We start from the raw sequence: 26,205 nt of genomic DNA on the forward strand, positions 1-26,205 counted from the left end.
AGTTTCAATAAAAAAGAGTTTCAAAAGATTACTTTGTTTCCCCAACAACAAAAGGGTTTAGTTCACCATTGTCATGGTGAACCTAGATGAAAATATGGAAGAATGGAAGAGAAAACCCTAGATAGGATGAAAAGGAGCCTAAGCAACCAAGAGATCTTCTCAAGAGAGTGAAAATTAGGTCTGGCCGCCCTCTTCTGTCAAAAGAATGAGAATGAAATCGTAACAAGGCTATTTATAGCTGAGGAGCGTCACAGAAAACATGCCAAAGCCCAGCAGACAACCGCCCGACGTCACACTTATGCCACCCGGCGGTTTGCTCATAATTGTGCCACCGCCCGGGGCTAGGGGTCCACTGCCCGGCGGTTTGCCCATAGTCGCAAATCCGCCCAGTGTCCACGCCTGGTGCCACCTCCTCGCATTGGACCACCCAGCAGTGAATTTTGCCGCTGGGCAGTTCCTAAACGCTTTTTTTCTTCAGTTTTCTTCCTCTGTCCTGAGTCTAAAACCTTCATCTTCAACTCCATTCTTCACTTCCATCAAAAATGCTGCAAAACAATGCAAAACAAGCATAATATCGCTAAAAATAACTTTTGACTCTCAACTGACTCATTTATTGGGTTTTGCTTGATTCTAAGCTCATTCTAANCCTTAAAGGGTGTAATTTGGTCTAAAATGACATATGAGAATAACTATTTTTCAATCGTTATCACAACCCCAAACTTAGAATTTTGCTTGTCCTCAAGCAAACAAAACAAAACAGCAAACAAAACAAAGCTTGGCTTTCTACTATTTCATCCAATGGTTCAATATTCCTAAAGTACATGACAAGAACTACTCAACTTCAGATCTTCAGTCAAATCAAATCAATATGCATGCATGCTTCCAATTCAGTTCAGTTCACAAGTTACTCAACAGATGTTACACATTATGAATGACCAATCCACTAAGCAAAGATGTAACCATGAAATTTAGCAGTCCTCACCAGGCAAGTGTTTCACTCAATCACTCAAGTGTTTAGGGTAACACTCCAACACTCTATCATTCACAAGTCACGTGAAATAAAATTTCCATTCATCTCAAACAATCAAAATCCTCACATGCAAATGCCATCAAAAGGACTTTTCCAAGGCTTGTAATGAGGTTGGGCTAACAAGAAAAATTGGTTTTTCTAGAATGCAAAATCCTTGAGTTAAGAGAGCTACCAATATTCAACATTTAAGCACAACTCTCTTCCTCACCAATCTCACTTATTTCCCAACTTCTTCCCTTTTCTTTTGCATTGAGCTCATTTTCATGCTTTTCATCTTTTCTTTTCTTTTTCGCATGCATTTTTCTTTCTCAACATTTGAGCATAATGCTTTATAATTTCTTTTCAATTTTCCCCCCATACAACCCCAAACTTGAACCTTTTCAACACATACAGTTAAGCTCATCCCAACTCAAGGTAAAGAATTTCAAGACAAGGGTCCACATCCTGTTTAAGGCTAAGGTTCAAAATGGGTATTATGTTTCAAGCACTTTGGGTGAAAATTTGGCTAGAGAAGGGTTTTCAAAAATGGCCTTGATCATATGACATTCACCTGCAATTCAACCAATCATCAAGATTAAGGAAATATCATTCATGCTTTCATGTGAACAACTCATACAACAATGAAAATTCTAGAGCTCAATACCTCACATAACATGCTTTCTCACATAACATTCATTCATACACCCTGCTTAGCATCATAACCACAATCATAATTCATCACACATCTATTCCACTGGATATCAACATGCAACACAACTCGAGAATCATCCACATCAAATCATCATCAAATAGGTCATCATGCAAATTATTCAGTCAAACATTTTCAGAAAAGTATTCAAGCCAAGCATACACACGGAAAATAAAATTCACCCTATTCTAAGAATTTAAAATGCAAAAGTGAAAGAAAAAATCTAGGTTGTCTCCTAGTAGCGCTTGTTTAACGTCACGAGCCTAACCCAAACCTGTTTAGCACTTGTCAGTAAGTGCGAATCCTTCGAACACCCATCAGTAGATGTGCCTTCCTGGTATCCTTCAGTGGATACAAAAATTAGCATCCCTCAGTAGATGCTACCCAAAAATTGTTCAAACAATCAAAGAATTACAAATTTTAAGAAAAATGAAATAACCCTAAAAATAAAATAAAAATAATAAAATAAAAAAAAATATGATTTACAACAATTGGGATGACCCCAACAAACACNCATCAGTAGGTGTTGCAATCCTTCTTGCTTAATAGTCTTTTCTTTTTCTTCTTCCTACTGAATCTCTTCATAAAGTTGAGAACGCCAAGCACATGTTTCCAAGTTTCAACCATAGGAACTTTAATCTCCAATTTCTTGAAGATCACCATACAGTACTTGAACTTCTTTTCCTTCCTATGATTTTTCTTTTTATGAGGAAGGGGCTTTTCATATGATCTTTTCTTCTTTCCTCTCTTCCTCTTTTTCTCAACCTTCTCCTTCTTCCACTTTCTTTTTTTCTTTTTTCTTATTTTCTTATTTTTTCTTTTTTCTCAACCACTGCTTTTGCTTTCTCCTCATCTTTCTCTCCCTCACCCAACCTTTCTGCTTCATCTTCCTCTATTTTCTCCTCTTCTATCTTTTCCACTTCTCTATCCACCTTCTCCTCATCAACAACCTCGTCAATTTGTGTCTCCAAATTCCTGAAGGTAACTTCATATCTCTTGGAATCACACCTCTCTAGAAATTTGTCGAACTTTTCATTCAAGCTTTTGACTTGTTCCGTCACATCAGCTATTTGTTGACAAAGTTGTTGATCATACTCCCACGTTTCTATTGGTGAAGAACATTGTTGCTGCCACTGACAATGTTGCCTCTCCTCCATGATTCTATGAGAAGAAAATCTTGTATACATGTCTTGTGGAAAGAATTCATCATTCTTTATATCCTCCTCTATGCCTTTGACATGGTATGGTTCAAAATTCATAATCCTCTGAAAAAGTTCATCAGACTCAGGATTTTTCTTGATTGGTTTAATTTGTGGCTCAGCAGCTTGCCCAAATTGGCTTTGATCCATGTATGAGTGGGGTTCTCACCAGTGGTTGAAATTATTTTGGTATATTTGAGTGCCCATATAATCAAATTCATGTCCGTACTGCATTCTGCAAACGTTAGGCACAAAACCCTAGAAAACATTTATTAGAACAAAAATAAAATCAAACATAAAATCAAATCAAATTCAATCAATTCACACTACTTGAAAAAGTTAAACCACGAGTCCCCGGCAACGGCGCCAAAAACTTGTTGACTCACTGGCAAGTATACCAGATCGTTCAAGTAATATAATCGGTAATGCCCGATATCATTCTTCCCAAGAGACTCGAAAGGCTTTATCGTTCGTGCGAAGTGAAATCGTAAGACTTGTAGAGAAAAATTAATTATTTGGAATGCAAAGACAGAAAATAAACATGCAATGCGTTTGATTCAGTTAACAAGAAAAAGACTATGGATGAATGGAGTTGTTGGGGGTTTACAATTTCATCTTATCCGCGCTCTCTTATCTACTCCTCTTGTTTAAATTGCTTTGTTATCTAATTGTTATGCAAACTTTCTTGGCCTACCCTTAACCCGATCCCTCGGCGAGAAGAGCCTATTACTAATTACTGGCTAGCTATCCCTAGCCTACCCTAGCAACTAGCAACGCATTACCGAACAGAAGCAAAAACAATTGATCGTCCTACCTCCCTATCCCTAGGTGGTATTTCATTAATCAAGGAATTTCTCACNAGTTCATGACAGTANTNTACGTTCCNGTATCAATAGAGACAAACAACAGTTATCGAATGAGTTAAACGATAAAAGCTTTAAGCGCAGATGAGAACCCAACAATTGATAATCAAAGCATATGACAATCATATAAATAAACAAGAGTTTCAATAAAAAAGAGTTTCAAAAGATTACTTTGTTTCCCCAACAACAAAAGGGTTTAGTTCACCATTGTCATGGTGAACCTAGATGAAAATAATGGAAGAATGGAAGAGCAAACCCTAGATAGGATGAATAGGAGCCTAAGCATCCAAGAGATCTTCTCAAGAGAGTGAAAATTAGATCTGGCCGCTCTCTTCTGTCAAAAGAATGAGAATGAAATCATAACAGGGCTATTTATAGCTGAGGAGCGTCACAGAAAATAGGCCCAAGCCCCACAGACAACCGTCTGGCCTCACACTTATGCCGCCCGGCGGTTTGCTTATAATCGCGCCACCGCCCGGCGGTTTGCCCATAGTCGCAAATCCGCCCAGTGTCCACGCCTGGTGCCACCTCCTCGCATTGGACCGCCCAGCGGTGAAGCGGTGAATTTTGCCGTTGGGCGGTTCCTAGACTCTTTTTTTCTTCAGTTTTCTTCCTCTGTCCTGAGTCTAAAACCTTCATCTTCAACTCCATTCTCCACTTCCATCAAAAATGCTGCAAAACAATGCAAAACAAGCATAATATTGCTAAAAATAGCTTTTGACTCTCAACTGACTCATTTATTGGGTTTTGCTTGATTCTAAGCTCATTCTAAGCCTTAAAGGGTGTAATTTGGTCTAAAATGACATATGAGAATAACTGTTTTTCAACCATTATCAATAGAGTTACAGTCCTAGCCACTTGTGAACTTGTTTAGCTTAAGAAATATCTTAGAGAGTTATAATTTGGAGATGTCACTCAAATGACACTTATATGTGACAATCAAATTGCTATTCATATTTGTTCTAAACTTGTATTTCGTGAGAGGACCAAACATATTGAGATTGATTGTCATTTCATTCAAGAAAAGATTGTATCTAAGATATCAAGACTAAGTTCTTTAAATCAAGTGATCAGTTAGCAGATATTTTTACTAAGTCTTTACAGAGATTGAGAACTAATTATATTTGTAATAAACTTGGTACATACAATTTATATGCACCAACTTGAGATGGGATTGCTAGATATCTTAGAATATTAGATATCATGTATTTCTTATATTTATCTTTTATCTTGAGACGTTTATCTTCTGTTACTTTGTTATTATTTTTTGGTTTGTATTTTGGGCTTTAGCTCGTATTTCCTTCATTATAAATAAAGTACCATGTGTGTATTTTCTACACAAAGGAAAATTAATCTCGTACATAATTTTTTACTACATTCAATACATCTCAATTATTGTTGGATGTATTTTTTTTCTTTTGTAATGTGTATTTCCTTGATTTATCCAAATTGCATTGTCGTATGACAATTTTTCCAAAGTTGACCATGCTTAGTTTAGGGACTTGTTGAAAAAATAGCTTTAGCTATTTGTTCAATAGATAATTTGATGTGACATGTCTTTTGCCCAACAAATCTTTTTGGCAGATGGAAGTGGTAGATGTTCATTCTAACAGAATAAATATTTGTGTTTTCTATTCAGTACAGTGTAAACTTACTTTTGTGTGCTTATTGTTTAAGCATATTCTTGCCATGTCAGATTGCAAAACAAGATGGCCTAGTATTATATCTTTATTAGATGAAACCCTTCCATTTTACATAATTTGTTGTTATGATTAATCATTGCCTTTCAAATGAAACATAATTATGGTTTCCTCTTTTGTTGTTTTGACATGATTTTGGACTTTTTCCTTAACTGGTTGTTTAACGAAAACACAAAATATTAGTATAAATTAAAATCCTAAGTATAACATTAATGATACCATAATCATTAAAACATCTTTTAGAAATAGAAAAAATATATATTGAAAAACATGTGTGTTAATTCTAGTTTTATTGAAAAATATATCTTGTTAATAATGTAACATTTCAAAAAATATAGTATAAACTATATAATAGAATAATCACATATAATAATATGATAGATCAGTTATCCACAAGGTGTTAAAGTATTTAACAGTACAGTTATCCAAAAATAACTATGAAATTAAATCCTTAAACAGAAACCTAATCTAATACAAAGCTATGTACAAGATTGAACGGTCTGTACTAGACTGGTGGATCTTCTCCTTCCAGAGCTTGCTCCACCGAGACCTTTTTTTTCCCTACTCACACCCACTGAATGATCATTGCAAAGGATAAACTGAACGGTTGAACATGGCAAAACAAACAAGAAGGGTAAGCTAGTGTAATTTAATAATCATGTTAACATACAATTCAATAAACAGATAAAACACTCATACACATGCATAAAACATATATACACATATTGACTGGCCATTTTACTTTGACTGTCCAGACTGGTATGAATATGTAGCTTTGGCCGTTTGTGCACTCGTGCGTGTAGTGATTGGAAAACTCATCAGCTACCACACGAGGTTAGCCCGTTATCCCTCACCTAAGGTCTCCCCCCTTAGACTAGGGCCTCCTGCTATTCTCACGACATGTATTACCCATCTTTACTTGAGACTTGGTAACCATTAGAATGTCAGGATGAACGCCGTGGATTTCGCTGTCCATATTCATACCTTACTACCACATTGAAAACCAAACACCGAGACATTCCTCCTTGGAATTCTCTTTCATATCTACCTTAAGAAATCTCATACCACACTGCAATATCAACAGTATTTCTCATGCATAATATATTTAAACCACTGAAGTAACACTCAAAGTACAATATCACCATAACCCTTTTACAAACCGAAAGCTTCCTAGTAAGGTCAAACCGAATAGTAACAACTATCACCCATGAATATGACTGAACGGTCAATCTGAAGAGTAAGGCTCAAACATAAGCCTAATACAGTTTGAGGGTCAAACACTTAGAACAACCGAACACTTAAAGCTTAGACCGAATACCAAGAATTTAGACAGAACCTATATAACCTAGAACGAACATTTAGTTCGAGACCGAACGGTCTTTCACTATCCAAGAACAGGACCGAACGGTCCATACTAGGAAATGTTAAAGAAGTAACCGAACAATATTAAGGACCAACCACAAAGGTAAGACCGAACACTAAAAAGTGACTGAACACTCAAGAGTGACCAAACGGTCTTTAACAAGTTAGGCCTACAATAGATCCAACATAGTTAAGACCAACACTAATACAAACCAAGTACAAGGTTGATATTGAATGTTAATACTAGACCAAATAGTATATTGGAATCAAATACCAGTACAAGATCGATCGGTCATTAACTAAAGTTCCACCTGAGCAGAACTTAGTTAAGATCGAACACAAGAGGAAGGTCGAACAGTCAACAAAGGGTCCTTAGCGAACTGTATAATTCTGCAGGATGACTATAGAATTATGATCAATACCAAACCTTTACCAATTTCTTTCATTCTTCCCAATTTATAATCCTCCAAACTTGTATTATATAGACCTATACACTTCTCTAAGAATTTCTAATCATTCCTTATATTATTTAAAGAGTTTCATCTCAGATTTGATAGTCAATTCTGCAGAATCATGAACTCAATGACCGAGAATCAAATTTATTACTTTTGGTACAGTTTTGAGTGACTCAAAGATTCTAACAAGTCTTAAACAACTTACCCAGATTCCCTATACAACCCAAACTCACACCAAACACAAATTCTCTAGTTTCATTACCTCACTTCCTCCCAATTCCACCAACCACTGAACCAGAATTCTTCAGAAATACAATCAACATGAATACGGCATAAAACAGTCAATCTCAACCATGTAGAGCACACAATCATTCCATTTTACACACATGCAGAACCATCAAACATCATTTTCATACATCATAAAACAATCAATTAAATTAACTAGCTTCCCTTACCTCTCAACTAGACCGAACAACTCAACAATTGCAAAATTTTGCTCACCACACCAGAAAATCCTAGAAACACCTATAACTCACCGATTGATGAGAAGAGATCAACCAAAGGATAAAAAATGTGATCAGAAATGGGAAGAGGAAGCTGACGAACACATGCAACCAGAAAAGTGGCTTGCATGTGCCAGAAAGTTTTGTAATTTCACAAGAATGAAAAAGGATGAAACTCACCAAGTCTAAACAAGACTTTGATCGGTGGGAATTGAAGCTCTTAACACCAGGGTGGCTTAAGCACATCCTGATTGTGAATCAGATAAAGTGAGTTAAGAGAAGGAGGAGAAAATAAAAGAGTAGAAGTTGTTGGAGAGAAAGTTGCATCAGAGAATAGGACGAAGCTTTTAAAAATTCCATTCATATACCAGTCTTATTTTAATAATAAACATTCGGTCCCCTCCTCTGCCTAAACCTGGCTGCCCCAACTGCTTGGTCCTTACATTCTCCCTAACAACAAAAATTTTTGTCCTCGAAAATTAAACTTACTAGTGAACAGGTGAGGGTACAACTCCCTCATGACTCCTTCCAACTCTTAGGTAGAGTCACCTGTCCATTTATCCCATACAACCTTAACTAGACTGATGGATTTTCCTCTAAGTTTCTTAGTTTGCCTTTCCATAATGTTGACCGGCTACATCTCGACCAAACGGTCTTCCCTAACTTGCACGTCTTCTAACTCCAGTACATGAGAAAGGTCTGGTATGTACTTACTGAGCTGAGATACGTGAAAGACCAAATGAAGGTTGGCTAGCTGAGGAGGCAAATCTGTCTCATAAGCAACTGGTCTTATACGTCTCAAAATCTGATAAGGACCAATGAACTTAAGAGACAACTTCTTGATACGAACGGCTCTTCCAACACCTCAAGTTTTAAATTCCTCTAGTTTTTTTTAATAACAATAAACATAAGATACCTAATGTAGCTTGTATGCTAGGCTTCTTTGATCACTCTTTTGAGATGAGATGTTTCATCCATAGGAAATTTTTAAAAGATAAAAGGTCAAAAACATTTTTACTAATTAATAGTTTTAAATAAGATATGATGATAATTTAAGCTTGTGCAAAATAAATGCATATATAACTTCTTTCCAAAAGTTAAATAATTGTGGATTACAAAGAAATTAAGTCTTTTATCAACTATGGTGACCTTTCACGCTACTTTTTTCATATGAATTGAGCATTGAAGTTAGTATTTTAAATATTTGATTGTGCAGGCAAATAAGGTTATTCAAAATTATGCCATTTTTTAATATCGTTTTGTTTTTTTGGGAGGTTTTCTTTTACATTTATTATGTTTTTCATATTTTTAAAGTTATTTTTGAGATATCTTTTTCAATTTCTTTTTTGATTGAAGACTTGCACAAGAATGAAGAGTTGAATTGTGTATTAATTTCTTTTATGAAACCTATATTTGATTATGTAACATCCCAAAAATACACCTGAAAGCTATATTTAAGAGTCCTTACATTTACAATACAATAGAACAGTTACAAGGAATAAAATTTACTTACAGTTATCCTAAAATAACCATAAATTTAAATGTTTTAAAACCAAGAAGTCCTTCAAAATTACGCGAGCTAAGTACACTAAAGTATTTCAAAATAATACAGCCTAGCTAAGGAATCCTAGAGGAAACTAAGTTGCAACGTCTTCCTCGCCTCCCAGCACGAGCTCCAAGGGAACCTCCTCAACATCTACTCACATCCAAGTGGATGATCATCGCAAAAGGAAACATACACAAACAACACAAGCAAGCAAGGGTGAGCTAGGTATAAAAAGCATGTTATACAATCACACATAGCATGCAAAGGATCATAACATAATACAAACCAAGACCAAACACATTTTGTTGATACCAATGACCGACACGTGATTTGACCATCCGGACTAGTATGAAATGTCGAGTTTCAGGGGTTTGTGCACTTGTGGTGGCCCTACTGCTTTGCAAAGCCATTGCCGAGGGGTTTCACCCGACCACACACAAGTGTAAGTCCGTTATCGCGGTATAGGCCCACAGTGAAAGCGCCTATCCTAGGACCTCCTGCTATTCTCACCACATGACTCATCACTCTCTACTTGAGCTTGGATGATCATTAGAATGTCAGCATAAACCCCGTCGGCAACTCCGGCCATTCATACGGTCAATCACAACAAAGTACAGAGCACCGCCATGTAACCTCCCTTGAGGATCATGGAATTACGTCCAATAACCATATTTTTCACTTTGAAACTTATCTCAAGACATGAACCACCAATTACCATGACATTATCACATTGAATCCATAAAAACCATGTACATGTAACTCTTCAACTTTACTTTGCATACAAACATATATATATATATATATATATATATATATATATATATATATATATATATATATATATATATATAACACCAATTACACTTCAAAAGACCACATACAACCCAAAACCCAGGAACTCATACTTAGACAAGGAAAATGACTTGGAAACCATCACCAATAGTTTCGAAAGGGGTAAAAATCCCCCAAATTGACCTAAGGAACATCCAAAAATGATACCCGAAACCCCGAAAACCACCCAAAACTGACCTGGATGATTTCCTGACAACAATAATCGATTATAACATATGATAATCGATTATTTATGTGAACTTTGAAGAAAACATGACATTCTGACTAGAATAATCGATTATCAAGTGAGATAATTGATTATTCTTATCAGCATTTGACAAAAACCTTATTTTTCTGGTTTTGGTGCATCTAAGACACTTTAATGAGTTTCTGACCCTCCCAACTTGATCTATATGATTAATTTGACTTGCCTAACTGGTTCTAAGCATTCTTAATCCCATAATTTAGTGTTTATGCATCAATTTCCCTTCTAAGACTTCCATTTGATAAACTTAGGGTGCTAAATCTGAATTTACCAATTAGAAGTTGTTTTGAACTATTTTATCACTTCCTACAAGTCACATATGACTTACCTAAGTTGTCTAAACTGGCTAGGANTATCTGTAACCCCTAATTCTAATTTTGACTACTCTAGTTCCTCTAAAATAGCCCAAAACACCATAATTCACTTAACTTTCTACTTAGGATTCTATCTAACAGGATTCACTTCATCCCCTCACCTCAATTCAACATTTTCATCAAACATAAACCACTTATGATCACAAGTTAAAGAATCACAACTGAGAAATTAAACAACACATGATCACATACATACATAACCTAAATTCAGTTCAAACAGTAATACTATACATCACCCAATTTTCCATACAGGTTATATTTCTTACTTCACACCGAATTTATTTCATGCATGCTGAATTCACTAAGCAAATGGTCCAAAAACCCAACTCCCCTTACCTCTAACTCAAGCAGTCAAGCTCACAAGAGACCCCTATTACTCATTTGTGCTCCAAAGAAAAGTAGAACACCTACAGATCATAAATTGGGAAATGGAGACATGTTTTAGAACCTAATTTAGGTTAAGAATTGAGGGAAAATACATGAAAGCTACATGCAAGCAAGATTTGCTGCATGATCACAACTTTCAAACGCATCAGGAAAAGAGAAAACACTTACCCGTTACAGAAAAGGAAAATTGATCGGTTGATTTTGTTACTCTTGAAGTCCTGATCGTTTACGCAATTCAACAAATCAACGCTTCAATTTGAGATTTAAGGTAGAGAGAAGGTGTAGAACAAGAGGGAAGAAAACGTGGAAATGAAATGCAGTGGTTCTTCAGGCAGGGAATAAGGAAGTTTATGTTATGTTATTTTATTAAGAAAATTTCCAACCCCTTATCTATTGCATGCAACCTCAACATTTTCTTTTTCTCAGGTTTTACAGATAACCCAAACTAGAAAAGTTATATTTAATAGACATGTTATGAAGTCATTTTCTCAGTATACTATTACTAATAAAAAAAAAGTGTAATAAACAACTTCAAGTTTCACAAACATACTCTTCAAAAAAATTTCAAAGCTTACTTTTGTAAATATCTTCATTTAGATTAGTTACAATAAAATAACGTACAATATAAAAATATAATAGATAAGAAATATTAAGAAATACTAATGGAAGATATATAAAGTGAAAAAAAAAAATCATTGCACATCCTTTATCCTTTGAAGTCATGGTGAAAATTTTCTTCTGCTACTTTTATTTAATGCACGTCACTCTAAACTTTTAAGGCACTATCTGAACGTTTTTATATTCATTTTAAAATGGATTAATTCATCCTACATGTCACTAGTATATTACAGTATATTGACAGTACTATTTGTTGCTTTGAATTGTTACTTAACATTTCCTTCCTATTTTTATTTAAATCACATTCTTCTAAACTTTTAAGGCACTATTTTAAACTTTTTATATTCATTTTAAAATGGATTAATTCATCTTACATATTAAAAGAGATTTTTGAGTAATAAATGTCACAAGTATATCATGACAGTACTATTTGTTCCTTGGAATTGTTATTTAACATTTCTTTCCATACACAAGTAGTTAACTAATATTCTTTAAAAGTGATGATTAAAAACATGTTTTACAAATACCAAAATCAAAACTCATTCTATAAATATTAAAAACATATTTAAACAATTGAATAATAATAAATGAAATCCCTTTTACAATAAATGAAATCAAATATTTATAATTTTATAATATTAGTAAAACTAAAAGCTATTAAAAATTACTGGAACTTTTTAAAAATTGTGAGCAAAAGTAAAACTTTAAAGTGATTTTAAAAGTTTCATTAAATTATTCATCTATTCTTAAAATGGTAATAACATATTAAAATTAAATTTAAATAAATTTATATGCTTATTTCATATGTATAAAATAATGTATGAATAATATTAATAATGGTTAGACCAATTTATGGCTTGAATTATATCTTCAAACTTATTGAAATAAAAGTATTCCTTGATTGATTAGAAATTACTGGAATTGTTGAATGATGACTGAAGTTATTGATTTTAATGTCACTCAAGTTTTCTTAAGAAGATAATAAATGTATAGATAAGTTGACAAATCTAGATATTGACTGGAAGTAATTTTATTTGATTTAATATTTTATCATCTTGTATTGGTAAGAATTTCTTTAAAAATAAAATAATTAGTCTCTGTTTGAGTTGAGTTTAGATTTTGGACATATGATTCATAAGTTTTAAGGTGATAGCTTGGTAATTTCCTAAAAGTGCTCTCAAATAAATAGTCTTTATAAAAAAAATGTTTCAATTAAATTTTAAAACAAAAGTGAATGCATTCCTTAAAAGTAAAACACTATGTGGGAATAATACTATGCTTGTTAAGTGCCAAGGATGATCTTCTTTATGAGTGAGAAAAGACTGAAGTATGAAAGTGAATAATATTAAAATATATTTATTTAATTCCCTTTAAATGTTGATGTCTTCAACCTAATGGAAGATAGAAATGAAATTAACCTAGCTCAGAATGCACATTCTTCCATAAAGAATTGTGTGTTCCTTCTCTCTCTCCCTGCTCACTCGGTGAGAACTCACAAGTTATCATTGAGTCTTACATATATGAGATTTCTAGATCTCCAGCATTGACTCTATGTAACTAACTTTCCCATCAATTTGTCGTTTTGATTTTGGTTTTGGTTTGCCGAATGGAAGAAACGGTGGTCATGCAGAGCAGGAAGCGGAGATTCCAAAGAGAATAATCAAACACACTATTTTGCTTCTGCTTTCTGGCTTTCCGTAGTCTATCAGTTTTAGATTTTTTAAATTAATTGGGCAGAAATAAAATATTCGATCCCTTCTGCACTTACTCAGTACTCACATGCTTCATCACTCAGGCGGTTAGTCGGCAAAAGGTATCACAAACCTACCTTTGTCAATGTTGCTTTATTGCATCAGCTTGGAACTGTGTCTAAGATTTTGTTCTTCAATTTCACTAATTTATTACAATTATTTCACATTTTATATATATATTGTATTAGGTTCAGCGGTGGAGGTGCTCCTTGTGGTGAGGAAAAGATCGTGATTGAATAAAGTTGTGACCTTTATGGGGAAATTGAGCTTCTGAGAGCACCCTGTGGTAGTCCCGGGCAGGAATCTATTTCTTTTCTTTTTCCTTGACGTTTTTCATTGAGGATTGGAGAAGTGAAGTGAATGGAGGTTGGGGAGATGGATGGAAAGGAGCCACAAGTTGAGGTTCCTTTGGCACCTGCCACCCTTATTAAGCCTGTTCCTCTAAAACCAGTGCCGATCTACACGCCTGGGGTGATTAACCAAATGGGTTATCATGCAAATGGGGCAGTTGCATGTGTTGAATTTTCAATTGGCCAGGAGAAATTGTGTAGGTCAGATATTGGGTCAGACGTCGCGCGTGACAGTGCCAAAACTGCCGAACATACAGTTTCGGAAGCTACTTCCAGCTTCAGCAAACTCGGGTTTTGTGAACATTTGTTCGCAGTTGAGGCTGAATCGAGGAACTCTAGTGTGACAAAAGGGACTAATGAAGGATTCAACAATCCATTTGTCCCTTCTTTCATCCATGACAACATTCAGGACCCTCAGGGTAAGTCCTATATGTTGTCCTTGCTACTCTTCGTGTGTGATAATTTTATTAGATTTTCCCCTCCACGTATCTCTGGAACTCTGCACCAATAATTATCGTACCAAGTACAAAACTTATGATGACATAGGGCAATAAAAAAAAATGAGTAACAGCTAGAGTGAGCGGATACCCGGTAAAATAGAATGGGATATTACGCATACTATATTAAATTCCATTTTTATATTGAAATGAGGAGAGTATGAATGCGAGGTTGTTTGCATGCACTCCTTGAAAGTTATCATCCTTGAAAATATGTTGCTCTGTAACATTCATTAAACCTGCACAGCAAGCACAACACCTACCAAATTTCTTATAAGTTTCTGCTTTAATTTCCTTTTATTACTTGGTCTATTAGGGATCATATTGCTCTTACACTTTGCATACTCTCTTTTGAGACAGAAACATACATTGCTTGCTGTAGCAACAGAATTTCACAGGATACCCCATTTACACTTGACAATGCGGACAAAGAAAGCAGACAAATAGCATCAATGCAAATCAATATGGAAGAAAATGATCCAGGTGGGGAAGAGAGAAATGGCCCTGCCAGTAAGCTTGACAGTAATGTACTGCCAGGCAGCAAAGAACTCTGTGACCCTATCATGGAATTCGCTGCTATTTCTTCACCACTCAAGGAGAATCAAAACCAGGATAAGGGAAGCAATCTTGAAAGTAATATTAATAAAACACCACAACAAAAACCAAGGAGAAGAAAACACCGTCCCAAGGTCATCAAAGAAGGCAAACCCAAAAGAACTCAGAAGCCTGTTACCCCAAAGCCTGTTCAATCAAAAGGAAACCCAACTGTGAAGAGGAAATATGTGAGAAAGAATGCATTGACCAAGACTTCTATTCCTCCAACGGAAGTGACTAGCGAATTGACAAAAGAAATGCCTGAAACTGCCAAAACGTCTTGTAGAAGGGTCATAAATTTTGACATGGGAGCAAGAGATGAAAGTTCTGCTGGCATAGAAAACATAACTGCACTGTTGGGAAAAGAAAATGGCGTGAATGTGGGCCTTGCAGATGATCTGAACACTTCTGTGAAGCAGGCATCAAACAGTTATTCATCAATACCAGAAGACACGCAAGCCCAAAATGCATTTCCTTCGGGAAGAAAAGAATCAGGGACAAAACCAGAGGAAAAACCAGCTGCAAAGAGGAAGTATGTGAGAAGGAAAGGAGTGAGCATGACTTATACTCCTGCAGCAGAAATTACTAAAGGGATGCCCCAGTCCACCCAAATGCCATGTACAGAGTTGAGAAATTTTGATGAAAGAACCAGAGATCAAAGGTGTGAAGTCAAAGAGCATGCAACAGTATGTACTGGTAGTGAAATTGGTGTAATCAGGCAAGAAATGAATGCAGGCCTAGCAAACTATTTAAACACTTCCATTACGCAGCCATCAAACTATTGCAAGTCTTTAGCAGAAGACTCACGAGCCCTAAATACATCTTCAGGAAGAAAATGCTCTGTGACAGAACCAGAGGAAAGCTCAGTTGTTAAGAAGAATACAAGGAAAAAGGTGAATTCGACTTCTCCAACAGAACTGGCTGGAGAAATGATTACAGAAAATGTGCCTGGATCGGCCCGAGAGAATCCAATTGTCATTCCAGGTAGTGAAATTGGTGTAGCCATGCAGGATACTAATGTAGGATTTGTCTATGATCTAAACACTGACATGAAGCTGGCATCAAACACTTACGTGTCATTACCAGAAGAAACACAAGCCACAAATACATATTCAAGAAAAAGAAGATCTGGGACAAAGCCGAACGAAAACCCAACTGCCAAGAGGAAGTATGTGAGAAAGAAAGGGGTGAAGACATCTGCTCCTCCAATTGAAGTACCAGGAGAATTGACTAGAGAAAACATGTCAGTATCTGCCCAAACATTATGCACACAATCCACAAATTTTGATGAAAGAGAAAGAGAAAAAACTTATGCAGTCAAAGAAAATCTAAGTAGACATCCAGGCAGTGAAATTGGTGTAGTCATGCAGGAAATGAACGTAAGCCTTGCCTATGATTTAAACACTTCCATGAAGCAGACAGTATATGAAGACATGACATTACCTAAGGACGCACAAGCCCCAGGTCCATCTTCAAAAATGAATCTCCCTGGGACAAAGACAAAAGAAAACCTGACCACCAAGAGGAAGAATGTGAGGAAAAAAGTATCGGATCCGTCTCCTATTCCTTCAGAAATAACAGGATTGACTGAAACAGTGATAGTTCATTCTAACAATATGTCATGGAGGCCTTCAAATTCTGACATAGGAACTAGAGATGTAAGGTATGTACGGAGAGAAAATTTAAATTTGCACATGGGAAAGGAAAATGTGGTGTTAGAGGAAACAAAAGTAGGTCTCAAGTGTAATCAAGACCCTTGGATGAATGCAACATTAACTAATTGCAATCCATTACCTGACGGAATGCAACAACTTGGTACATCTCCTGGAGCTACACATCTTAGTACATCTATTTCAAAATACACCCACCTTGGGGCAACGGCTTGGGATGGAAACATCAGTAATAGTCAAAGTTCAACCATGAGGTTACAAATGAATGGTAGAAAGAGGAAATATTCTGGTAGCTTTAGTCATGCTGATGACAGCAGCATGAATCTGATTGGAGCACACTTTAATGGATTGTTATCATACAAGAATAGCTGCTACATTCAGTTTCCAAACATACAGAAGAAAAGGAGAACTAAAAAAGGGAAAACTTCTGGCAAGTACAACAAATCTGTGACTGCAACAAAAGTCCAACAGGCATACCCTCAGGAAGATGCTCTAGGACATCCTTATGCATCACGCCCTAGCTGCTGGAATTATGGATCTGGATATAATACGACAGCGGTCCCAGTCATTAGTGAATTTGCTGAAAATTTTATTGATAATACTAAAGCATTTATGTTGTCTTTGAAAAGGCGGGAAGAAAGGTCTCGAATCTCTAATTGTGGTTCTGGTTCTCCAACCAGTATTAGAAATGGTGATACTGGACCAAATTATAATACAAAACAAGTAGGGATACCTGCCAGAGAAACATTTGGGGATGCAAAAAGACCTCAAACATGCATTGATGCTTTAATCGCAGATACACCTACATCACTTCCAAAAAAGAAACGGAATAGAAAGAAAAAGGTCATTTCCAGTTCAGCACATTTTAGCACAAACAAGATGCTACATAATTTTACATGGGGAAAGCCATCAGGTTCGAACTAAATCCTTATTTTTGTGTCAATAACATTATAAATCTAGAGGACAAATAATTCAACCATGAAATTTTTTGCATTACAGATGTTGCTTCCGAAGTACTGTGGAAAACAATGAGCTATGTTGATGCATTAACGTTGCAGTTTAGACGACTAAACATAAACACAGAAGCCAGAGACCTCGCATTTTATGAGCAGAATGCACTTGTTCTGTATAAACAGCCAAATCGAAAGCAAAACAGCCTTATCCGTGGAGACGGGGCCATTGTTCCCCTTCAAATCAAGAAACAGCATCTACGACCAAAGGTTGACCTTGATGATGAGACCGATAGAGTGTGGAAGCTTTTGTTGCTTGATATAAACAGTCCTGGAATTGATGGAACAGATGAAGATAGGGCCAAATGGTGGGAAGAAGAGCGGAATGTGTTCCGAGGACGAGCAGACTCATTTATTGCACGGATGCATCTTGTACAAGGTATCATGTTTGACATTATTCACCTTTGATACACCTCTAGCAAGGCACCAACTTACATGTGATCAATGAAATGAAAGAAATAAGAAAAAGATGCAAGGCAAGACTACATCTTAAAAGAGTAGTAAACACCATCTGATCGACCTACGTTTCATAAATGTGAACCAAAATGTCGAAATAAACCCCACCTCCAACAACTATAACAAGAATAGTCATCTTAGACCACCACAACCATGAATTTTGAAATGATTATATCTGAACTACCTAGGTTAGTAATGATATAACAAGAAGGATGGATGGCCATTCTCTTTTTAAAAAAAATTAAGTACCTAAACTTCGGTGGTCATCTACGGGTTTTTTTCCAGGAATTGATTAAAGGCAATAAAGTTGTAAGAGTAAGACAGATAATAGCATACATACATTTACTCATATCTTCAGCATCTCTTTGTAATAAATTATCATAGACAGTACCTGTTGTTTCATCATAGTGCAACGTAAAATGAGTGTCTAAAATGTTTGTTCGGGTGTGGTATACATAAATCTCGATGACTTCACCTAATTTGACTAAGACATATATAGCAGTCACCAAAATAGCATAATGAAACCACACTCCCAGGTGTTACTGCTTTGAAGAGAATAAAATAATTGCAATTTTATCTTGAAAGAAAGACTATGCAGAAAATCTCTACACCATCAACAATCAACTACTTCATCCTATAAGAGTTTCTTCAATTGCATAAAAGAGTTCATATACTAATATATATCATAATCAACAGGAGACAGACGATTTTCTCGATGGAAAGGATCAGTGGTGGATTCAGTGATTGGAGTTTTCCTCACCCAGAATGTCTCTGACCATCTTTCCAGGTATAAGCATTACGAGCTTAATTTTGGTGCATTTATAAACTTGATGTCATGCGACAGTAACAATTTCTATTCTCTGTTGACAGCTCTGCTTTCATGTCCCTTGCTGCTCGATTTCCAAAAGATTTAGGCAGCATGTACAAAGCACACCAGGCTGAAGACACAAGGCTGGAACCACAAGTGCGTGTAGTGGAACCAGAAGAAGGGACTGAATGGAATGTAAAATTATTGAATCAATCTGTTTATGACCAGAGTTCTTTGACGACGGATATAGTTGAGCGTTCTGCAGAAAAAGAAGCCATCAACAGCAATGATTCATGTGGAACGACCAGCAGTGCAATTAGTCTGTCAGATGAATCAAACTCCAGATTGTCAGTATCATCTCAACAAAATATTAAGGAACACTGTAGTCCAATGGGAAGTGGACTATGTTGTTCCACAATTGAGGAAGGAGAAGAAAAATCATGTTATGATGATAGGAAAGAGTTGATTGATATAGTTTCATCCCAAGGCTCTGTCATTTCGTCTCAAATTTCTGGAGATTTTTCAAATGATCAAAATCCTGAGAAAATAGGAGCATGTTCAGATAGCAACTCGGAAGTAGAAGTTCTATCGAAAACAGCAAAGTACAACCATTATGATAGTAACACTTCTTTCAGTAAACTCCTCGAAATGGTTAGTTCAACCAAGTTTTATGAAGATAACAATCTGAAAAGCAAATCAAATCAGAACTTAAGAGATGCATATGATCAATCTTTATGCAGGCAGCATGACAACCCAAAAGAAAGCTTGCAAAAGTCAAGTGTTACTCATGGTCCTTCAGAAGCATCCATTAACCTGTCCCATGACTGCTTTGATCCTTTCAAAACCAAATCAAGTGACTTCTTGATGAAAAAGGATGAGAATGGCATGAACAGATCTAGTTCTCAAACAACAGAACCTGCCAGCCAAGTTGCAATTACTCTTTCTCAAGTCCATCCTCAGGAACAAAGCAATCACCAGCAACAAAGCTTTTTCAATTTCAACAGCCCTGGACAAACTCAAGATCTTATGCAGAAAGAAAGGGGATCAGATGTTGGCAAGCACAAAAATGCCACGAGGAATGGGGCCAATGAGATAAGTTCTTCGCCAATAAAAGTAAAGACCAAGGATCAAGGAAAAGATCAAAAGGTTGATTTTAACTGGGATAGTTTAAGAATAGAAGCACAAGCTAAGGCTGGGAAAAGAGAAAAGACAGAAAACACTATGGATTCTTTGGATTGGGATGCTGTGAGATGTGTAGATGTCAATGAAATTGCCAAGACCATCAAAGAACGGGGTATGAACAACAGGCTTGCAGAACGGATTCAGGTAGAAACAAATACCATGAAATGCTACTTATAACTTTCTTGACACAGACACCCTAAGAATGCAGCTTATAGTACATGATACACTATGCAGAATTTCCTGAATCGACTGGTTGAAGAACATGGAAGCATTGACCTTGAATGGCTGAGAGATGTTCCACCAGACAAAGCAAAGTAAGTCCAGTGGTTAATTAAACTACCTAATGAAATACTATTTCTCATACAATAAAGTCAGCGTTTATTGACTTTAGTTGGTGAAACCAACATCCTGAACTCTGTCCATTCACTAGTAAAACACACACAAGTGATGATACTTTTTTTTCCAGTAAGGCAATATATCCATAATAAAATTGATTTACACATACAGAGAATACTTGCTCAGTGTAAAAGGATTGGGATTGAAAAGTGTGGAATGTGTGCGGCTTTTAACACTGCACCATCTTGCCTTCCCGGTAAGTTGAAATAAGTTTGTGCAATTACTGGAATATCGAATAAATCTGATAAATTACTGACATATAACAGGTAGACACAAATGTTGGACGAATAGCAGTACGATTGGGGTGGGTACCTCTGCAGCCACTGCCTGAAACACTGCAGTTGCATCTCCTAGAATTGTGAGTACCACATAAATGATGAGGCATTTGTTCTATTGAGAAGAAAACTAACATCATTGTCTTATGTAGGTACCCAGTGTTGGAATCAATACAGAAATACCTCTGGCCCCGACTGTGCAAGCTAGATCAAAAAACACTGTATAGAGTTTGTTTTTAAATTACTGTAGCGAAATATCATACGACTAAATTCTCTGTTTCGGCTGTTTAGCAAGGGCGATAGTGATTCCTCTTGTTTGTTTATCTTATGTTATTTTGTAATATGTTGCAGATATGAGCTACATTATCAGATGATTACATTTGGAAAGGTATATTACATTTTCTCAAGAGATTGACTGTACTTAACCAAAGCCCATTATGACAGACAAAAACTGCAATGAATGCAGGTCTTCTGTACAAAAAGCAAACCAAATTGTAATGCATGCCCAATGAGAGGAGAATGTAGACATTTTGCTAGTGCATTTGCAAGGTATGTATACGTACTACTAAATTCTTTGCAAACTTTAGCACTCTCGAAGGCGCTGCAAGTATTATATGTAGCAATATAGACAAGGAACTTGACAGACAGAATTTTTGGAGGTTCATATAAAAATCGTAATACTCACCAACTCGTTAAATAAAAGTATCTTTGCACTCTATCTTTTTTACAATGGTTTAATAAAGAAATGTTTACCTAAGTAATAGTTGGAAACTATCTCAATGCCACACAGAAGCCAATAATATGCATGCATTGCAAGTTATTATGGATTAATATAAACAATATTGTATCCAGTGCAAGGCTTGCACTGCCTGGACCAGAGCAGAAGAGTATAGTTAGCACAGCTGGAAATAGTGTGATTGACCAGAAGCCATCTGAAACCATCAGTCAGTTGCACTTGCCTCCCCCTGAGAACACAACCCAGGGAGAAGAAATTCAACTAACAGAAGTGTGCAGGCCATTGGAATCAAAATCAGAGATAAATATTTGTCACCCTATCATTGAAGAGCCAACAACTCCAGAACCAGAATGCTCCCAAGTATCACAGATTGATATAGAGGATGCTTTCTATGAGGATTCATGTGAAATTCCTACCATCAAGCTTAACATAGAAGAGTTCACTCTGAATTTACAAAATTACATGCAAGAAAAGATGGAACTCCAAGAAGGTGAAATGTCAAAGGCATTGGTTGCCTTGAATCCAGAAGCTGCTTCAATTCCTATGCCAAAGCTAAAGAATGTGAGCCGATTACGAACAGAGCACTGTGTGTAAGTAAAATGACAAACTCATCTCCAATTGCATAACATTGAAAGCACAGATGAAATTGCATAATAGTTACCTCAAAAGCAAGACCAGCTATTAGTAATTACATGCCCGGAATTATAATCCAGCGATATTCTAAGATGGGTGTAATAAGAATCTTGCATGTAATACATCCAGAGTTTAGAATGCATCACAACCACCCTACTCCAGCAGTCAAATTCTAACAATATATGCTGGTTGTGTTTACTTTTGCAGTTATGAACTCCCAGATACACATCCTCTTCTGCAAGGGGTTAGTTATTGCTGCATCTGTTAATCAAAGCTATGTTTTGTCCTTTCTGCCCCATCTTTTATTGACTACTTATGCATTACAGTGGGACACACGAGAGCCTGATGATCCAGGCAAATACCTTCTTGCTATATGGACTCCAGGTAGGCAAATAACAGCTTCACTACTTTGCCTCCTTCCAGATGAATTCAGATACTCTGTCTAGCATTTGACTGCTTCATGCATCAGCACAATATGTTACATCTCAAATTTTAAAATACATATTTCCTTTCAGCTTTCTTGTGTCTCTTAGCTAATTTTCTCGAATAAATTTTACATCAGGTGAAACAGCAAATTCTATACAGCCACCAGAAAGCAAATGCAGCTCCCAAGAAGAATATGGCCAACTCTGTAATGAGAAGGAATGTTTTTCATGCAACAGTTTCCGAGAAGCTAATTCACAGATAGTTAGAGGGACACTCCTGGTATTAGTGCTTGTCAAAATCATTATTTTATTAACCATATCAGCGTAATAATTTGTGTACAGTAGTGAGGGCAGGGGAGGGAACATCTGCATAGAATTCGAGCATGATAGTAGACTGACTTGAGTTCATGATAAATATGAACAGATACCATGTCGAACAGCTATGCGGGGAAGTTTTCCACTGAATGGCACCTATTTCCAGGTCAATGAGGTAAGATAATGTGCAATTTTTAGATTACTAAATCTCTTTTCCTCTTGTACTTATTTATTGAAATATAAGATAGTACCAACTCGTATGATTTGCGCCAGGTATTTGCTGACCACGAGTCTAGTCTTAACCCAATCAGTGTGCCCCGAAGTTGGATCTGGAACCTAAATAGACGAACAGTATATTTTGGAACCTCCGTACCAACAATATTTAAAGGTAAAGACTTTAGAATTCATAGTAATATATTACGATTTCACGACTATACATGAAACAATGAAGTTGAATACATGATTTTTGCCAATCAGGTTTAACAACTCAAGAAATTCAACAATGCTTTTGGAGAGGTATGATTTAATACAGAATGAAATCCTGCTTTGTTAATCGAATATCCTACTATAGCTAGTTTTTTATAGGGTTGATTAAGATCAATAATTTGCACATTTTAGTCTACAGGATCAAAGGACTAATAAACGCACTTCCTACATAGTTCGTCCAAATAAATTCTAGAACTTTAGTTGACAATAGTTTGCCATAACAAGATCAAAAGATAAATAGCAAACCAACCAAAATATATCTTAGTTTCATAACCAAAGGGAAAGATATGAAACAACCTAATTAGGAGTAAATTATTATTGTAATAGGGAGCGACTTGTTTCTTATCTTAATCTCACCCAGGTGCATTTTGTGGCCTAATGAAGTCTAATTGACAACTTGCACTGTTTACCACTTCAGTCTACTTGGGTATCAAAACTCCTTATGCCATAGCAGTCCACCCTAAACCCACTTCGTCTGATGATTTTAGCAACTTTGTTTCCGTATTTTCAAGTCATTACATTGTCGGTCTTCTATTATTCATATCCTCTTATCCTAGTAGAAGATTCATGCGCTTTCCAGCATGCATTAACACTAATACTCATACATATTAGAACACTTCCAACGTGTGTTTCTCTTTTCACATTGTTTTACAGTCGGGGTTATCGTATTCGCATACCCTTTTTTATATGACACTACTGGTTTGTTTGTGCTAAAAAAAGGTGATTGCTAAAAAGTAATTTCTTTTCTAGTAATTCTTTTATTCGAATATAACATAAATTAATGGTGCTGTTTCTTGTAAAAGAACATTCTCTTCTACCGCATTTACGTTCTTTATAAACAACTCCAACTTGGTTGTTGAAAAGCGTAACACTACTATTGTAATAAGTGGTTATTTTATTAAATGGAATTTTTTTTCTAAAATACCTTAAACAAACACTTCAATATAAATATGATGTACTACTTTGTATTACAAATTACAAGCACAAGTGTCCTAAACAAAATAAATATTTACTTTAATATATTAAAATTTACAATATATAAATTATATTATGATTAAAATTCATAATAGATAATTATTTTATTATATGAATTATATCTTTGGATTTATAATGAATAATTTAAGTTATAATGGTTATTATCAATTATTACAAAATCATTTTAAAAATTTCATTAAAGATATGGATCAGAGTGTAGATTGAAAATATTAGTAGCTAAGTAGTTTGAGATGGTTTGAAAATATTAGTAGCTAAGTAGTTTGAGATGGTTGAGAACTATTTTAATTAATCACAGAGAGAGTGGTGTGTGAAATGCACATATGGATGAAGAGAGAAAATACTGTAAAAACATCACTGAAAAATTAAAGAAAATGTAAGCAGCACTATTCAATTGTGATTTATATAACTTATGGAAGTATATTAATTAGAAAAGAAAAGGAAAATGAATTATTATGAACCGTCTATCCTAATTTGGAGGAACCATGTTATAGCTGAATAGAAAAGCAGGTATCCAGATAATATGACCTATCTGAAAATGTTTTGCAGGTTATGTCTGCGTGCGGGGATTTGACAGGGAAACACGAGCACCCCGTCCTCTGATGGCTAGACTACATTTCCCAGCTAGCAAGTTGGCTAAGACTAAAGAGAAGACCGAAAAGGGATCGAGTTCCGCAAAATCACGAGGAATGAAATCGAATGTAGAACAGCCGGAATTGATTTCTAACAGTAGCAACTTTTAATAGAGGGGAAGAAACTTCAGACAAATCAGTATTACGCATCCCATAGTGTGTTGACCGGTAGCATGTATAAAATGACGAAGTCATTATTTAATTTAACTTTGAGTTCTTTCTATCGTGCTCAGAGACTGAGCAGTTTTTCCAGATTAGGACCCCCAATAATGTACTGGTGGTAGCACTTAGGTTCTAGTTTCTTGTTTCCAGAAAAAAAAAAAAAATCACATGATGTGGATTGTGAGCCATTTAATGCTGCTATATGAGATTAACTGGGATACTTGCGTAACAGCAAAGTACCTTTCACCCCAACTACTGCATTAGGTACTACGAATTCTAGATTTGAATGTCATGCCCCTCTCTTCACCAGCGGTGCGCGTACACTTAATCAGATTATAACGTGAGTTCTATTATCATGATACAATAACAACAGCTACAAGGCCTATTTCAGTAAGTGAAGGTGCCCAACTATATGGATTAATAGAAAGTACAATTAAACCAGTGATATTTACAATGAGGTTTTCCGACTAGCTGGAAATGATGATTGAAAAGTTCCGAGACAGCATAGCAAAGTGTAAAATGAAATGCAGTCCACTGGACTAATTAGCTACTCCAAAATTCTGATTTCTATTAGCAACGGAAGGAAATCCTGGCTCAAAAACTGGGAACAGAAATTGTCTTCCAACAATTGGAAGAAAACAATTTCATGGCATAAATAGATAGTAATATTCAATTAATTCATCTAAAAGCATGAAACAATAATCGATGCGAACATTGAAAACAAAACAAATTACGCCCCCAAACATTGTAATGAGGAACAGTAAAATAACAGTAAATGCTTGAAGTGAGGAGCAGTGAATTAATATAGAGTGAAGGTTTCCGTCAAGGAAGCAATTATCATAGATTAGATGTTCTGAACAAGAAAGCGTACCTTGAGAATTGTTTGGCTCGAATAGAGAACTACTTCGATTCAGGAAAAAAGGGACATCGATAGGGTTGAGGCAGAGAAGATAATATGAAAGAGGGTGCGGCGCGGGTGGGAAATGAGCACAAATTAAATCTTTTTGCCGCCT

The 26,205-nt window shown here is 35.8% G+C and overlaps 1 protein-coding gene across 1 annotated transcript; it reads left to right on the forward strand.

Moving 5' to 3' along the window:
- The first annotated feature begins 13,206 nt into the window (after window positions 1-13,206).
- LOC106771849 (protein ROS1) lies at window positions 13,207-25,466 on the forward strand. The gene is made up of 20 exons (XM_014657844.2): window positions 13,207-13,634; window positions 13,761-14,341; window positions 14,780-17,596; window positions 17,683-18,072; window positions 18,846-18,936; window positions 19,020-20,283; window positions 20,374-20,453; window positions 20,647-20,731; window positions 20,802-20,893; window positions 20,963-21,031; window positions 21,162-21,198; window positions 21,277-21,359; window positions 21,663-22,136; window positions 22,387-22,423; window positions 22,506-22,563; window positions 22,742-22,884; window positions 23,029-23,094; window positions 23,193-23,307; window positions 23,397-23,435; window positions 24,948-25,466. The coding sequence occupies exons 2-20, from the start codon at window positions 13,933-13,935 to the stop codon at window positions 25,139-25,141; spliced, it is 6,543 nt and encodes a 2,180-aa protein (XP_014513330.1). The 5' UTR covers window positions 13,207-13,634; window positions 13,761-13,932; the 3' UTR covers window positions 25,142-25,466.
- The last annotated feature ends 739 nt before the right edge of the window (window positions 25,467-26,205 follow it).

This window comes from Vigna radiata, chromosome 8 (assembly GCF_000741045.1).
Source record: "Vigna radiata var. radiata cultivar VC1973A chromosome 8, Vradiata_ver6, whole genome shotgun sequence".
NCBI lineage: Eukaryota > Viridiplantae > Streptophyta > Magnoliopsida > Fabales > Fabaceae > Vigna > Vigna radiata.